The 18,329-nt window shown below is 39.6% G+C and overlaps 1 protein-coding gene across 1 annotated transcript in view; it reads left to right on the plus strand.

Annotated features, from left to right (window-relative positions):
* KCNK10 (potassium two pore domain channel subfamily K member 10) overlaps positions 1–18,329 on the plus strand; it is a 135,678-nt gene that overhangs the window by 87,420 nt on the left and 29,929 nt on the right. Inside the window, exon 4 of the mRNA XM_053689419.1 lies at positions 3,528–3,714. Coding sequence (XP_053545394.1) covers positions 3,528–3,714 — 187 coding nt within the window. The remainder of the gene's footprint in view (positions 1–3,527; positions 3,715–18,329) is intronic.

An 18,329-nucleotide genomic window follows, 5' to 3' on the forward strand; every position in this document is an offset into this window, starting at 1 on the left:
ATGCCCATACAAATGCCCTTTTTAGGGCAATGGGGAGCTTAGGTTATTTTAGATAGGGTTTTTATTTGGGGGGTTGGTTGGTTGGGTGGTAGCTTTTACTGTTGGGGGGTGTTTATATTTTTTTTACAGGTAAAAGAGCTGATTTCTTTGGGGCAATGCCCCACAAAAGGCCATTGGTAGCTTATTGTAGGCTAGGTTTTTTTTTATTTTGGGGCGGCTTTTTTATTTTGATAGGGCTATTAGATTAGGAGTAATTTGTTTTTATTTTTGATACTGTGTTTTTTTTCCGTAATTTAGTGTTTTTTATTTTTTGTAACTTAGCGTTTATTTTTTTGGTAATTTAGTCATTTTTAATAAGGTTAAATAGTATATTTAAATAATTTGAGTAGGGTTAGGTTTTTTTAAATATGTAATTTAGTTAATTTAATTGCTAGTTTAATTTAATTTTCGGATAATAGTTAGGGTAGGTTAATTAATAGTTTAAAAATATTTTTTTTTAATTCTACAGCTAAGTTTAAATTTATTTTAAGATAGGTATGTTGTAATTTTAATTTAAAGTTAGGGGGTTGTTAGGTTTAGGGGTTAATAGCTTAATATAGTTTATGGCGATGTGGGGGCCTAGCAGTTTAGGGGTTAATAGGTTTAGTTGGTGGTAGTGATGTGGGAGGCCAGAGGTTTAGGGGTTAATACGTTTAGTGGCGGCGGGGTCTGGGAGCAGCGGGATAGAGGCTAATAACTTTATTTAGTGGCAGCGGGGTCCGGGAGCGGCGGGATAGGGGTTAATAAATTTTATTTAGGTTGCGGTGATGTCGGGGTGGCAAATTAGGGGTGTTTAGACTCGGGGTTTATGTTAGGGTGTTAGCTGTAAACGTTACATGTTTTCTACCATATAAATCAATGGGATATTTGGCAGCATCGAACATAAGCTTTCGCTGCTTTCAGACTCCCATTGATCCCTATGGCATCTGCGGCCTCCAGGGTGGCGGATTAAAAACCAGGTACGCTGGGCCGGAATAGCCGCTAGCGTACCTGTTAACTATTTAATAACTTTGAAAAAGTGTCAAATAGGGCCGTATTCGGAACATCTGTAATGACATAAGCATCGATATGTGTCGGATTGAGACCGGCGGATCATATGTTACGTCACAGATTTCAACTTTTGCCAGTCTGTAGGCTTTGATAACTAGGTCAGATCAAGCTCGCAACAATTACGCTGAGGAATTCCAGCGAATTTGCGGTTGACAGCTTGATAAATATCCCCCATTATGTTTAGCATATAAGTGAGTATAATGAAATATGACTGTCCCTCTGTATAAAAAAAAAGTTTGGCTGCCTATTCTGCTGATTTGTAGCTGAACACAGCTGATTAGGGCCATTCACATATGCCGTCCCTGATTGGCTCAGTAGCCATGCTCTGTTCTGAACTAGTTGTGCATTGATGGTCGCTACGTATTTTATCTGTTTATCACAACAGCCTGCAAAGGGCTAGTATACAAATTTGCCTGTTTATGGATGCACGTTAAATAACCAGCCATTACAAGTGGCTGGTTAATGCTCCCGCGAGCTTGCAGGAGGACTTTTGCGCTTAGCGCAATTAACCAGAGGTAAGACCTCTGGTTAATTAAAAAAATGTGCCCCAATTGCCTCCCAAATAAAGTGGACAGTAGTTCAAAATGAAATAAAAATATTAGCATCTTAATTTTTTAACTAAAAAAACTGCACAAAGCAGTTATAAGGGCAGATTAAATTGAGGTGAATGGGGACTGTGTTTAAACTGTAAATATATATGTATATGCTTATATACATATATATTTATGTGTTAATATGTGTACATAAATAAACCAAATAGCAGGATGAGCAAGAGATTAGTGTGGCTTAGAATTCACTCAGTATGGTAAATGGTGAGTATTAATTCAATGGAAAACAGCCAATGTATAAAGCAAGTAAAAAAGTTCCAGATTAAATCGGAAACTTCTCCTTTATGTGGATACTGATTGCTATTGCCACTGAATGTCCACGATAGCAATGGGGAGAGTGAATCCCTTGTGCAATTATAGAGAACAGTACTTGCCAAACAATATCTGTAATTATATGCCGGCTCAGTGCACTCACCGATCTGTCCTTTCAAAGTCCAGGCTCCGTTACAGATGCTGTCACTCGACCGCCCCACACCTCAGCTGCTGTTTATCAATCCTTGGTTCTCCAGTCGTCCTTGCGAAGACCAGGCTTCGTCACAGTAGGTCCCGGTGAAGAGACGCTGCACCGATGTGCAGCCGCTAGCTTCTGTAGAGCCGTCAAAACCGGAAATGACCACAATACTCTGTGAACCAATGCGAGAACTGGAAACAGGAGGTGCGTCCGTGGGCCTGTGCGTCTGAGCCAATGCTAGTCTCCAGATATCGATGCTGTGAATCCTCTCACCAAACAGCCGACTCCACGGCTTGCCACTTAGGAAGTGTTGCTGCTCTTTAGGGCATAGAAATCCAACCAGAAAGAAAGAGCAATGAGCAGCAACGATGAAGTAAAATAAAACGTAGCTTTTATTGATGCATAGGCATTAAAAGTTCATGGAGGTGCAAAGATACAAGTGAAATATGACAGTATACGCGTTTCGGCGTTGTGCCGTAATCACTACTGCTAAAAAACATTCAATGTGCTTGATTTAAAAAGGGTGTGTAAACCCCCTATTGGTTAAAAGATATTCAAATAAGGATACTCCTTCATGACATCACACAATTGTATCTAATGAGACACTGAACCTGTCAGAAAATTGTCTAACACAACGAACAATAATAAGTTCGACCCTGGGTCCTAGAGCTCATATGTTATTATATGTATATATATATATACGCATTAATCCTATTGCAATGGTTAACATATATTTTAAACCTAGTATAAATAGCAAGATGAGCAAGATATAACAAAGCGCTCTAGTGGAAAAAATGTATATAACAAAATGAGCAAAAAAGGACATTAATCCTACATAATCCTATTTGTTTGTGTGTGTATGTTAAACGATACTTGTATGTTGTATACACAATAAATAATACACATATAAACAAATAAATATATATTTATATATTCATACACATATATATTTTTAATTTGCTGCCCAACATCGTGCGGATTACCCCCTGTGCTGCGCCAGGTGCTTTGCTGTGTCTCACGGTACGAGAATGAGGCTGCCATTGGAACATATTGAAGCACACTCTCATGAGCTCAAGGCTTCCAGACAACTTGTAAATTATGTGCGCTGGTATTACTGAGTGGAGCAAAAATATTGTGCTCAAGACAGCGTAATTTTGTGCTCCACTCATAATCTGAGCCAAAATGTTCTCTGCTGAATATATGGTCATAGAGCAACTCTGTAGAACACAAGTGCAAATATAAATACATTGAACTGTCATCACTATATAACATTATTTGTGTAGTAAGTTATAAGGGCATGTCAGAATGCTATCCGCATTGCTTTGTAACCAGGGCTTGTACAGAGTTCCATTGTTGTATAACACGTGTTTTCTCTCCAGAAGAAGCAGGTCAGTCAGACGAAGATTCGTGTGATCTCCACCATCCTTTTCATTGTTGCTGGGTGCCTAGTCTTTGTGACTATTCCTGCTGTCATCTTCAAACAGATAGAAGGGTGGACGGAACTGGAATCTATTTACTTTGTGGTTGTAACTCTTACAACTGTTGGCTTTGGAGACTTTGTAGCTGGTAAGTTTTGTAAGAATAGGTCATCAACCTACAGCAAAAACAATGAAAAAAGAGAATTCTTATATTAATCTTTATAATCAAATCGTAAGTGTAATTTGAAACATAGTAATCAGGGGTCAAGTCGAGCTGGAACGCAGCTGCTGGTGGGTGGAGCTGGAGAACAGACTGGTTAGAGGGATAGTGAGATCCTCTAGTAATGGGCAGTAACACTTCATACAATACATTAAAGCCTGTCAGCGGTCCTGCTCTGTGATTACCCCACACTGTGTGGAATACATGGGGCTGACATTTCTGTGTGGCTTGTTGTAGGTTTAATTGGCTCTCCTCAGCAGAAATAGGACTATTGCACCTTAAGTGGGTGAGACTCTGTGACAGAGGAGGAGTCTCAGACCCAAAGGCAACCATTCAACCCTTCATTGGTTTAAATTTGCTTTCATTAACCAAAGTGTATAGTTGATAAACATATAAATACATTGTGTTTGTGTGTATATAAAACAATATTAATTGTAAGGGGGTGACAGTCTTGGTGAGTTTCCACTCTTGTTTTTGTAGGACTTGACTCCTGATAGTAATGGTATCCTTTCTGAATGTGGTCATGAAAATAGAAAAAGTAAAAACATCTACAAAATGTTTCAGAGACAGTATAGTCATTGACAGTTCAATGCAGTACTGGGGAAATGGTATGATCATTATTATAGCAAGAAAATGTACAGGGAGGTTAATAGCCAAATGTGGTGACATAACTCAGAGATTTTATCTCTGGAACGTTCAGACTTGTAAAAGCAAACTGTTTAAAATACCAGGTCTATTTCATGTAATAAATCCCTTTCCCTCAGACACACCTTTGTAGTCTAGACAAGGTTTTTGGCCTAGTCTAAAGATACTCCCATATAGCCTTTTAATGACATATACAGGTAATAGGCCACACCCTAGTGAATTTGGCATAACATTGGAAAACTAGTAACTAGTCTCTCTCACCTCCTCTTTTGCTGCTGAAAGATGGCTGATCTTGACCTGAGACAGAAAGCACACATTAGAGAATTTGGCTAAGTATTCCATCTTCTTAGCTGGGATAAATTCTCTATCGCCTAGATTTGGAGTTTTGTCGGTAAAGACCTTCAGTGCTAACAAGCCTTTTTTTTCCAGCGCACCCTTAAGACAACACTGGTATTACGAGTTTTCTGAATGGCTGCGTTAGCCTCAGAAAAGTGAGCGTTGAGCCAAATTTAGCTCCACTTCAACCCTCAATACCAGCGCTGCTTACGGTAGCAGTAAGCTGGAAAAACGTACTCGTGCACGATATCCCCATAGGATACAATGGGGCTGATCTGGCTAAAAAAACAACTAACACCTGCAAAAAAGCAGCGTTCAGCTCCTAACGCAGCCCCATTGTTTCCTATGGGGAAACACTTTCTAAGTCTACACCTAACAACATAACATGAACCCCGAGTCTAAACACCCCTAACATTACACTTATTAACCCCTAATCTGCTGCCCCCAACATCGTCGCCACCTGCATTATACTATTAACCCCTAATCTGCCGCTCCGGACACCGCCACCACCTACATTATAGCTATGAACCCCTAATCTGCTGTCCCTAACATCGCCGACACCTATATTATATTTATTAACCCCTAATATGTCCCCCCCAACGTCGCCGCCACCTACCACACTTATTAACCCCTAATCTCCCGACCGGACATCGCCGCCACTATAAAAAATATATTAACCCCTAAACCGCCGCACTCCTGCCTCGCAAACACTATAATAAATTTTATTAACCCCTAATCTGCCCTCCATAACATTGCCGCCACCTACCTACAATTATTAACTCCTAATATCCTGCCCCTAACGTCGCCGCTACTATAACAAAGTTATTAACCCCTAAACCTAAGTCTAACTCTAACCCTAACACCCCCTAAGTTAAATATAATTTAAATAAAGCTAAATAAAATTACTATCATTAAATAAATTAATCCTATTTAAAACTAAATACTTACCTATAAAATAAACCCTAATATAGCTACAATATAACTAATAATTACATTGTAGCTATTTTGGGATTTATATTATTTTACAGGCAACTTTGTATTTATTTTAACTAGGCACAATAGCTATTAAATAGTTAACTATTTAATAGCTACTTAGTTAAATTAATTACAAAATTACCTGTAAAATAAATCCTAACCTAAGTTACAAATACACTAATACTACACTATCAATAAATTAATTAAATAAATTACCTACAATTATCAAAACTAAAATACAATTAAATAAACTAAACTATATTACAAAAAACAAACACTAAATTACAAAAAATAAAAAAATATTACAAGAATTTTAATCTAATTACACCTAATCTAAGCCCCCTAATAAAATAAAAAAGCCCCCCAAAATAATAAAATTCCCTACCCTATACTAAATTACAAAAGTAATCAGCTCTTTTACCAGCCCTTAAAAGGGCTTTTTGCGGGGCATTGCCCCAAAGTAATAAGCTCTTTTACCTGTAAAAAAAAATACAAGACCCCGCCAACATTACAACCCACCACCCACACACCCCTACTCTAAAACCCACCCGATCCCCCCTTAAAAAAACCTAACACTACCCCATTTAAGATCACCCTACCTTGAGCCGTCTTCAGTCAGCCGGGCACCGATGGGACAGAAGAGGACATCCGGACCGGCACAAGTCTTCATCCGATCGGGGTAGAAGAGGTCCTCCATCCAGCAGAAGTCTTCATCCAGGCGGCATCTTCTATCTTCATCCATCCGGCGCAGAGCGGGTCCATTTTCAAGACATCCGACGCGGAGCATCCTCTTCTGATGACGGCTAACACTGAATGAAGGTTCCTTTAAATGACGTCATCCAAGATGGCGTCCCTCGAATTCCGATTGGCTGATAGGATTCTATCAGCCAATCGAATTGAAGTTCAATCCGATTGGCTGATTGGATGAGCCAATAGAATGCGAGGTCAATTCTATTGGCTCATCCAATCAGCCAATCGGATTGAACTTCAATACGATTGGCTGATTAAATCAACCAATTGGATTTTTCCTACCTTAATTCCAATTGGCTGATAGAATCCTATCAGCCAATCGGAATTCGAGGGACGCCATCTTGGATGACGTCATTTAAAGGAACCTTCATTCAGTGTTAGCCGTCGTCAGAAGAGGATGGACCCGCTCCGCGCCGGATGGATGAAGATAGAAGATGCCGCCTGGATGAAGACTTCTGCTGGATGGAGGACCTCTTCTGCCCCGATCGGATGAAGACTTGTGCCGGTCCGGATGTCCTCTTCTGTCCCATCGGTGCCCGGCTGGCTGAAGACGGCATAAGGTAGGGTGATCTTCAATGGGGTAGTGTTAGGTTTTTTTAAGGGGGGATCGGGTGGGTTTTAGAGTAGGGGTGTGTGGGTGGTGGGTTGTAATGTTGGGGGGGTCTTGTATTTTTTTTTTTACAGGTAAAATAGCTGATTATTTTGGGGCAATGCCCCGCAAAAAAAACCCTTTAAGGGCTGCTAAAAGATCTGATTACTTTTGTAATTTAGTATAGGGTAGGGAATTTTATTATTTTGGGGGGCTTTTTTATTTTATTAGGGGGCTTAGATTAGGTGTAATTAGATTAAAATTCTTGTAATATTTTTTTATTTTTTGTTATTTAGTGTTTGTTTTTTTTGTAATATAGTTTAATTTATTTAATTGTATTTTAGTTTAGATAATTGTAGGTAATTTATTTAATTAATTTATTGATAGTGTAGTGTTAGGTGTGTTTGTAACTTAGGTTAGGATTTATTTTACAGGTAATTTTGTAATTATTTTAACTAGGTAGCTATTAAATAGTTATTAACTATTTAATAGATATTGTACCTAGTTAAAATAAATACAAAGTTGCCTGTAAAATAAATATAAATCCTAAAATAGCTACAATGTAATTATTAGTTATATTGTAGCTATATTAGGGTTTATTTTATAAGTAAGTATTTAGTTTTAAATAGGATTCATTTATTTAATGATAGTAATTTTATTTCGTTTTATTTAAATTATATTTAAGTTAGGGGGGTGTTAGGGTTAGGTTTAGACTTAGGTTTAGGGGTTAATAACTTTATTATAGTAGCGGCGACGTTGGGGGCGGCAGATTAGGGGTTAATAATTGTAGGTAGGTGGCGGCGATGTTAGGGAGGGCAGATTAGAGGTTAATAAAATTTATTATAGTGTTTGCGAGGTGGGAGTGCAGCAGTTTAGGGGTTAATACATTTATTATAGTGGCAGCGATGTCCGGTCGGCAGATTAGGGGTTAATAAGTGTAGGTAGGTGGAGGCGACGATGGGGGGGGGACAGATTAGGGGTTAATAAATATAATATAGGTGTCGGCGATGTTAGGGGCAGCAGATTAGGGGTTCATAGGTATAATGTAGGTGGCGGCGGTGTCCGGTCGGCAGATTAGGGGTTAAATAATTTTATTATAGGGTTTGCGATGTGGGGGACCTCGGTTTAGGGGTTCATAGGTAATTTATGGGTGTTAGTGTACTTTGTAGCACTGTAGTTAAGAGCTTTATGTTCCAGCGTTAGCCCATAAAACTCTTTAACTACTGACTTTTTTATGCGATAGGAGTCTTGGAGGTAGAGGCTGTACCGCTCACTTCTTCCAAGACTCGTAATACCGGCGTTAGGCAAATCCCATTAAAAAGATAGGATACACAATTGACGTAAGGGGATTTGCGGTAGCCAAAAGTCGCGGAAGAAAAGTGAGCGGTACACCTGTACCTGCCAGACTCGTAATACCAGCGGGTGTTAAAAAGCAGCGTTAGGACCCCTTAACGCTGCTTTTTAAGGCTAACGCAGAACTCTAAATCTAGGTGTATGATTCTTATATTAAGTTATTGGTGTTGCACAAATTGTTTATGATAGCTAGGATTGCCCTGTAGAGATTGAACAGATTTGCTGTAAACATTTTTGCATATATACCTGTATATATTCATCTTATCCCAACATATATCATTTGATTCCTAATAATAATTTACAGAAATTGACAGACTTTTCAGTGTTTATTTCTCTTAGTTGTAATGGTTTAGTGCTTTTAACTATACAATTATATTTTATTATATTTTGCTAGTTTAATTTAAAAATACATCACATTTAAAAACACACCATATATTTCTGGGATTGTGCCTTCATGAACATGAGTTTAATAATGCAGGTGCAAGCTCTGTAAAATGCACTGTAGTGACCATGTTTGGACTTGCACGAAGGTGCATCCTCTATAAAAACCCAGTCACAGAGGCAAAATCTCATACGAACATTTTCTATGCAGATACCATGTTGTGAGAGAGCGGTTTCACTCTTTACAGTTTTAGTACTATTAAAATGCAATATAACAAGATATCACAAGCCCTTTCAATAGAAACCCATAGTCTTCATCTTGTTTTCGGATCACGCCAAACCGGAAATGGTGTTTTTAAAATCAATAAATGTAAATATTGTAAAATACAATACTTGTAAAATATTAAAAATGACAATATAGTGATTGGCTATCCTGATGTATTCAGCTAGCTCCCATCAGTGCATTGTTGCTCCTTCAACGAAGAATATCAAGGGAATGAAGCATTTTGGGTTTAAATTTCCTTTAACACATGAAAAGGTATTTTCTGGGACTTTTCTATTTAAAGGCGTTCTTGGTTGCAAGCTTTTAATGCCCGGATACATCTTGCATTGTGAGCACTTAAAAAACACACTGACCAATTTGGCTGGAAAACCATTTCAGGAACAAATTGCCAATAGATTGTGATTGAACCCTTGGTTAATAAAGTGGCGGTACTTATGGGTTCATTATTTTGTTATACATTTTTTTTGTTTCATTTTGTATGCCAGGCATGTGCACCACCCATCTTCTGGTTACTCTGCTCTACTTTTATCCACCATTGGTATATTTGTTTTTTGTGCTGCCCTAGACACTAGGGAATCTGTTGTCTTCTGAACCTCTTTACCCCAATGTTATGGAGGCAACCAGGGATAATTGATTTGTGCTTAATTAATTAATTAATTAATTAATTAATTAAAGCTTTTGAGGGCACATGAGTGGGAAAGAACCATGCCATAGAGCTACTCATCAAATCATGTTGCCTCCCATATATCCTGCTATCCTAGTTGGTCTAGACCAAAATACCACTGTACTACTATTATAAAAGGTTCTCAGGGCTTAGTGTGAATGTTGTCATATATAAGTAGTTCTGTCAATGCTGCTTTTTACAGAGATATAGAGAAAATCAAATAAATAACCATAGGGATTTATGAAAGACTGAACAACTGATCTGGGACTTTTTTTTTCCATTTTGGAAAGACTTATAACCCTGCATGGTTAGAGATTACAACTGTTTTAATAAGGATGTTTTAAATATATGTTAAATATTTCTTCCATACATTTCCCTAGTGGACAAATGCCTAAAGTATTGTTTTCATTGCATAGCTCCACCATAAATCTGTGCAGGTAAAAAGTACATCATGGTGCTCAGACTTTATTAAATTTCGTAGCATGTTCGGAATGTTTAGATGGAATTTTGTCCCTACAAGTACTGTACAGCAATATTATATTTAAGGAATAGTTAAGTCAAATTAAACTAATTTAGAATGCGCATGCAATTTTAAAAACGTTTCAGTTTATCACATTTGCTTTGTTCCTTGGTATCCTTTGTTGAGGTGTGAACCTAGGTAGACTCAAATGAGCTCAGGAAGCTTAAGAAGTGTATTTAGCACTATATAGCAGCTGTGTTTGCTGCAATGTTGTATAAAGGATACCAAAAGAAAACAAAGCAATTATGATAATAGAAGTAAATTGGAAAGTTTTTATTCAAAATTGTATGATCAATCTAAATATAAAAAAATTAGCTTTTACTAGTTCCTTAATATTGTGCCAAGAAATACTTATGTCTTCTTTTTTTTTTACTGGAGGCAGAATAAATATTGGCATAACAAATTTACACATTTTACTTTAGACTATATTATATAGCTCACAATATTTTATATTTAAAACCATGACTGGGAAGCCGGGAGCCAGGAGGTTGAGTCAGGATGGTCTTTAGTCATGATGGGGCACCATCAAGGGTGGAGTTGGAGAAGACTGTGGTCATGACTGGTTGGTTCCTGTTAATTCAAGGTATAGATTTCTATAATTCATTTTTTTTAATTGAAAAAAAAAAAATACCTATTATATTCTGTTTGTCCTCTCATCTCTGTTCATCTGTACAATCCTGATAAAGAGGTTGTCTCTATAAGATTTCCAAAAAGCAGGACCCAAGCTATGACCCCCTCTTCTTGCAAGCAAGAAACTGTGCAGTAGTTCAGTATTCAGCTATCCCACTATATATATATATAAATAGAGACCTGTGATAATTGTTTCCATTTTATACATGAAGGTATTTTACATTTTGAATATTGCAAATGAAAACTGGACACAGAGTTCTTACCAGGCAGTGTATAGCAGCCTTGCATAAGAAATACTGGGAGTTGTCAATCCTCTTATTGCTCTTTTAGTTTAGTGGTGGGAAACTATCATTCAAGGAAACCTCTGTCACCCTGCTTTATGTCACAAAACACCTTACATCTTTTTTCCTCATAACCTAGTCTCTCTACCTCCCTCTCTATCTATATATCTCTGTCTCCCTCTCTGTCTCCTTTACGCTTTTTATACTTTAAGGTTTACCTCTTGTGCACACACCTGGTGCTGATTTAAAACCCTAGACAGACGTTGAATAGTGTATACACAATGTGCACTTGCTTGCCTGTCAGCAAAGCTTGTAAAAAAGAGCAAACTCACCAATCAGCAGCTAAGTGTACACTGAGATTGGCACCTGGCATTAGGTAAGAGGTGATAACTTGTTTATTAAAAAACATGCAAAAAAAAAAAAAACATTTTAAAGCCCATTGCAACAATATACCAGGACTGTACTACCCCAAGCACAATATTGACTTTCAAATCTCTTAAACTTATAAAGCTGACACCAGAAGGTAATGAGTTGTCACATTTTATTCTTATCTCATGTAATAATGGTTATGTTACTAGTGAGGGGTTAAAGTGCGGCACATGTGATGGATGTGATAGAACGCACCATTCCTCTCCGCACTGCATCAATAATATGACCTCATCTTCCCATGCATTAAACATGATGCACATCTCCCAGAGTAAAGGGGCTGAGTGCTCCTGATTGCTCCTTCTTTAATAATCAACTAACCATTAAATATTGTTTCTACTCAGCCTTTTTTCACATATCTATTGATGAGCAATGGTAGATTACTGTGTGTTTAACTGCCATACAAGCACCGATATTCATGAGATCCCTAAAATCTGTTTTATATAATTAGTACTAGTATTTAGTATCAGTAATTATTTGACATAACTGCCTGTTCATCTCATATATATTTTTAAACCCCATGGCTGCAAGAGAGGAAACCAGCACATTCCTCTACAGCCACCTAAAAGACAGTATTTGAAGTGTGGCATGGTATTTTTATTCTTAAAAAGAAAAGAGTATTCCTGAGCTTGCTAAAGAATATTTGTTATAATGTAGAAGTTATCCTTACTTGAGCAAATAAGGATCAAATGTAGAATGCTTTAAAAAAAATAATAGACATAATAGTTTATTTAATAAATTAACAAAATGCAAATCAAGTGAACAGAAGAAAAATCTAAATCAAATCAATATTTGGTGTGACAAACCTTTGACTTCAAAACAGCTTCAATTCTTCTAGGTTAAACTTGCACACTGTTTTTTAAGGAACTCAGCAGGTAGGTTGTTCAAAAACATCTTGAAGAACTTACCACAGTTTTTGTGTGGATTTAGGCAGCCGCAGTTACTTCTGCCTCTTCATTTAATTCCTATTGTTTACCAGTTACCAGGATGGATTTGGAATGCAGAGGGTTAGACACATAGGGCTCCATTTATAAAGCGGCGGATGATGCTTTGGAGTCACATTGTTCCGGGCTCACCTAAAATGGAAGTTAAGAACCATCGGTCATAAGACCGCTGCTCCTTAACCTGTCCGCTACTATTTGGGTGGTGGATTGAAATAATCCCAATCCGATTGGGGTGATTGACAGCCCCTGCTATTGGCCGATTAGCCGCCAGTGAGCAGGGGGCGGCTTTGCACAAGCATCTCACTAGAAATGCTTGTGCAATGATAAATGCTGACAGCGTATGCTGTTGGAATTTGGCGATTTTGATTGGACATCATTTGCTATAGCGAATCATGTCCACTCGACATTTAGTAAATTTACCCCCAAAGACTTGCAGGGTCATAACTGAGACTGAAAATAGAAGAATTTTAATGCTGAACAGCCCTCTCCCCAATTTGTTATTTAGTCGTGCACCATAAATTAACCATAGACCATAAATGACGAGTAAAAATTACTAGTGTGATTGATAAAAACATTAAACATTTATAACATCCTTAAGTCATCATGCTTTGTAAATTGATTGGCATTAAATAATAAAAAGTATAATAAAACCCCTTCCTCTTGTGTGAGTGTAGTGTCTTCAATCACACTGAACCATTACACCTCGAAGTTCAGGATTTTTTAACTCCCCTACCTCAGTGGTGGCAGAGAGGTTTAGACGTCGTGGTTGGATGACTGCAACTTCTTAACGCGCAGCAATGGTTTCAAACGAACGTATGCTGCTTGATACCTGGAGCCCAGTGTGATTATTTGTAATAAAATACATTTATTCTAGATTTAAAAAGTACCTCTTGAGTGGCTAAGCTGTTGTATAGAGCCTAGTAACTAAAATATAGCTAGGTCTTCTAAGGCTTAATGAACTGCAACTATAAGATAACAGATTTCTTGCAGGGGATTACTAGTGAACTTTTGTAGTATGAGTGTAGGAGAAAAGAACATTTCAAAGACAGTGGAAAGGTCTGTGCCGGAGCATTCCATTTTGAACATCACCCCCTTACAACCAAAATATATATAGCTGTGTTTGCAACCAGTGACTCAGGCAGGCAACCCCAGTCCAATAGGAAAAATCACCTAAAAATATCTAACAACATACAGAATACAGCTACGCTAAAAGCATAAAAGTGTGAAGAGTTTGTTACAGCATACACACGTACATGCACACATACATGCACACATACATACACACATACATACATACATACATGCAAACATACATACACACATACATACACACATACATGCACACATACACACATACCAGACATCATGCAGGAGAAGAAAACACACTGATATCTTGCAATATATATATATATATATATATATATATATATATATATATATATATGAAAATATATATACACAGTGGATATAAAAAGTCTACACACCACTGTTAAAATGTCAGGTTTCTTTGATGTAAAAAAATGAGACAAAGATAAATCATTTCAGAACTTTTTCCACCTTTAATGTGACCTATAAACTGTACAACTCAATTGAAAAACAAACTGAAATCTTTTAGGTAAAGGGAAATAAAAATAAAAAAATAAAATAATATGGTTGCATAAGTGTGAACACCCTTAAACTAATACTTTATTGAAGCACTTTTTTATTTTATTACAGCACTCAGTCTATTTGGGTATGAGTTTTTCAGCATGGCACATCTTGACTTGGCAAGATTTGCCCACTTTTCTTTGCAAAAACACTCTAAATCTGTCAGAATGCAAGGGCATCTCCTGTGCACATCCCTCTTCAGATCACCCCACAGATTTTGAATTGGATTCAGGTCTGGGCTCTGGCTGGGCCATCCCAAAACTTTAATCTTCTTCTGATGAAGCCATTCCTTTGTTGATTTGGATGTATGCTTTGGGTCGTTGTCATGCTGAAAGATGAAGTTCCTCTTCATGTTCATCTTTCTAGCAGAAGCCTAAAGGTTTTGTGCGAATATTGTCTGGTATTTGGAACTGTTCATTATTCCCTCTACCTTGACTAAGGCCCCAGTTCCAGCTGAAGAAAAACAGCCCCAAAGCATGATGCTGACACCACCATGCTTCACTGTGGGTATGGTGTTCTTTTGGTGATATGCAGTGTTGTTTTTGCGCCAAACATATCTTTTGGAATTATGGCCAAAAAGTTCAACTTTGGTTTCATCAGACCAGAACACCTTTTGCAACATGCTTTTGGGAAACTTCAGATGTGTTTTTGCAAAATTTAGCGAGGCTTGGATGTTTTTTTTTGTAAGAAAAGGCTTCCATCTTGCCACTCTACCCCATAGCCCAGACAAATGAATAATACGGGCGATTGTTGTCACATGTACCACACAGCCAGTACTTGCCAGATATTCCTGCAGCTCCTTTAATGTTGTTGTAGGCCTCTTGGCAGCCTCCCAGACCAGTTTTCTTCTCGTCTTTTCATCAATTTTGGAGGGACATCCAGTTCTTGGTAATGTCACTGTTGCGCCACATTTTCTCTACTGTCAGGGTGCCAGGAATCAGACTGAGATGAGAAGTGCAAAAATAATCACACCTTTATTAATAACAAAAAAATAATAAAAAGTCCACAAGTCAAATAACAAGCCAGGAGTCAAAACCAGAGCTGGTAGTCAGACGAGCCGAGTCAGGAGCCAAAGCGAATAGTCAGGCGAGCCGGAATCAGGAACAAGGAAAACAGCAGAGTCAAGAACAAGCCAGGGATCAGGAACCAGGAAGGACGTCAGACAGCCAGGTAATACACAGGAACTCTCACAAACAGGTCTGAGACAACGCAAAGGCAAAGCATACTGAACAGAGGCCCTTTAAATAATAAGTGATGACATCACAATTTTGAGACTGCATCCTGTCTCACACAGATGATGCACACCAGTCTGGCCATAAAAGGAAGTGCAGGAAATGAGCAGCATCCCCCACAATGCACCATAGTCAACAAGAGGGGTGAGTAAAATGGCTGCCAGCAGAACATGGCAAACAAAACAGGAAAACAACCCTGACAGTACCCTCCCCTCAATGACCCCTCCCTTGCAGGAGGACAAAAGGCTTATTGGGGAAATGGGCATGGAAGGCACGGAGGAGGGCGGGAGCATGAACATCAGAGGAGGGAACCCATGAATGCTCCTCCAGACCGTAGCCCCTCCAGTGAACCAAATACTGTACACAGCCCCTGGACATACGAGAGTCAATAATGCTGCTGACCTCATACTCCTCATGGTTGTCAACAAAGATAGGACGGGGACGAGGCAACACAGTGGTAAACTGATTACAAACCAATGGTTTCAAGAGGGAGACATGAAAAACATTGGAGATGTCCATTGCAGGAGGAAGGTCAAGAGCGTAGGCCACAGGATTGACCCGTCGGAGTATTCAAAAAGGACCAACATAATGGGGAGCCAGTTTATTGGAAGGCACATGAAGGTTCAAGTTGTGGGAAGACAGCCAAACTCTGGAGCGGCAGCAAAGGCAGTCTTAAGACTATCAAAGGCCTTAATGGCAGTAAGTGACCAATGGAGTGGATCATTCTCTTTACGGGTCATGTCTGTGATAGGTTTGACCAAGGAAGAAAAGTTTTTAATAAACTTTCTATAGTAATTGGTGAATCCCAAAAAACGCTGAATAGACCGAAGACCAACTGGGCGAGGCCACTACAGAACTGCAGATAACTTATCAGGATCCATGGAAAACCCTGCAATTGAGATAACATAACCTAGGAAGGTTACTTGAGTCTGATGGAACTCACATTTTTCGAGTTTACAAAACAGGCCGTTCTCACGTAGTCTCTGAAGAACCTGTGTAACATCAGCACGATGATCCTCAAGTGCGGGTGAGTGTATGAGGATGTCGTCTAAGTACACCACAACACACTGTTGTAGGACATCATTAATAAATTCCTGGAAAACAGCAGGAGCATTACATAGGCCAAAGGGCATTACAAGATACTCATAATGCCCGCTCCTGGTGTTAAACGCTGTTTTCCATTCGTGGCCTTCCTTGATCCTAATGAGATTGTACGCTCCTTTCAAATCAAGTTTAGTAAAGACCGTAGCTCCCTTGAGGCGGTCAAAAAGTTCCGTAATGAGCGGAATAGGTTAAGCATTCTTAATGGTAAGACGATTAAGATCCCTATAATTGATGCATGGTCTTAACTCGCCACCCTTTTTCTTCACAAAGAAGAAGCCAGCCCCTGCAGGAGAGCAGGATTTGCGGATCCCCCGCAACAGAGCATCGGCAACATACTCCTCCATAGCACAATTCTCTGCAACAGACAGAGGGTAAACCCGGCCCAGAGGAGGAATGGCTCCTGGTTGCAGGTCTATGGCACAATCGTAAGAGCGGTGAGGAGGCAACGTACCGGCACGCACCTTGTCAAAAACATCTAGGAACTCTCGGTACTCCTCTGGCAATTGAGATACCGAAGAAGTGCACAAGACTTTAACTGGTTTCCGAAGACAAGTGGAAAAACATTGCGGGGCCACAACAAAATTTCGGACCTGCGCCAGTTGAGACTGGGATTGTGCTTTTGGAGCCAGGGATAACCCAGAACAACCGGAAAATGCGGATAGTTTATCACCTGGACCTGGAGGGTTTCAAAATGGAGAGCCCCAACAGCCATGGACAACGGAGCAGTTTCGTGAGTAACGAGTGCGGGCTGAAGGGACCTGCCATTTTTGGCCTCATTAGCAAGCGGAACGGACCGAGGCAAAACAGGAATGGAGTGCTTTGATACAAAAGCACTGTCAATGAAATAGCCCGCAGCACCGGAGTCAACAATAGCCTGGATGACTATGGAGGAGTCCACTCAGGAAAGGACAACCGTGACCAAAGGTTTCTCCTTTAGCGGTTCCAGGGATGAGGATAAATCACCCAAGGTCTGCCCCCGACAGGACCTTAGGTGTGAGCGTTTCCCGGCCGTGTAGGACAAGACTTCAAAAGGTGGCCCTGTAACCCACAATAGAGGCAGAGCCCCTCCCTCCTCCTAAAGGCCCTCTCCGTCGCGGAGAGACGCATGAATCCCACCTGCATCGGCTCAGCAGTACCTGGTGACTTGGGATCAGGATGCATGGGAGGAGAGGGAGGCATGGGTGGGAACGAACACGTAGGAGACAACGGAACAGGAGGCTTCCGCAAGCGCTCCTTGAAAGAGGGCCTCTCTCTGAGTCTGAGGTAAATTAGGATCAAAAAAGACACCAATGCCTTGAGATCCTCTGGTAAATCTCTGGCAGCAACTTCGTCTTTAATCGCATCAGAGAGCCCATGAAAGAAGGCGGCAAAAAGGGCTTCATTGTTCCAACCAACCTCTGCGGCAAGCGTACGGAACTCAATAGCATACTGAGCAACAGATCTTGTACCTTGCTGAATGGACATGAGTCGTTTAGCAGCAGAGGAGGAGCGAGCCGGAACATCAAATACCCCTCGAAAGGAGGCCACAAATTCAGGGTAATTTGAAATCACAGGTTTATTAGTCTGCCACAAGGGATTAGCCCAGGCAAGAGCTGTGTCAGAGAGTAACAAGATGAGAAATCCCACCTTAGCTCTGTCAGAGGGAAATGCCTTAGGTAACATCTCAAAGTAAATGCCCACCTGGTTCAAAAACCCTCTGCACTGAATAGGATCGCCTCCATATCGCTGAGGTAGAGGTGCAGAACCAGACATGCTCCTGGTAGGACTAGGTGCAGCAGCGGAA

The sequence above is a fragment of the Bombina bombina genome, chromosome 1 (assembly GCF_027579735.1).
Source record: "Bombina bombina isolate aBomBom1 chromosome 1, aBomBom1.pri, whole genome shotgun sequence".
NCBI lineage: Eukaryota > Metazoa > Chordata > Amphibia > Anura > Bombinatoridae > Bombina > Bombina bombina.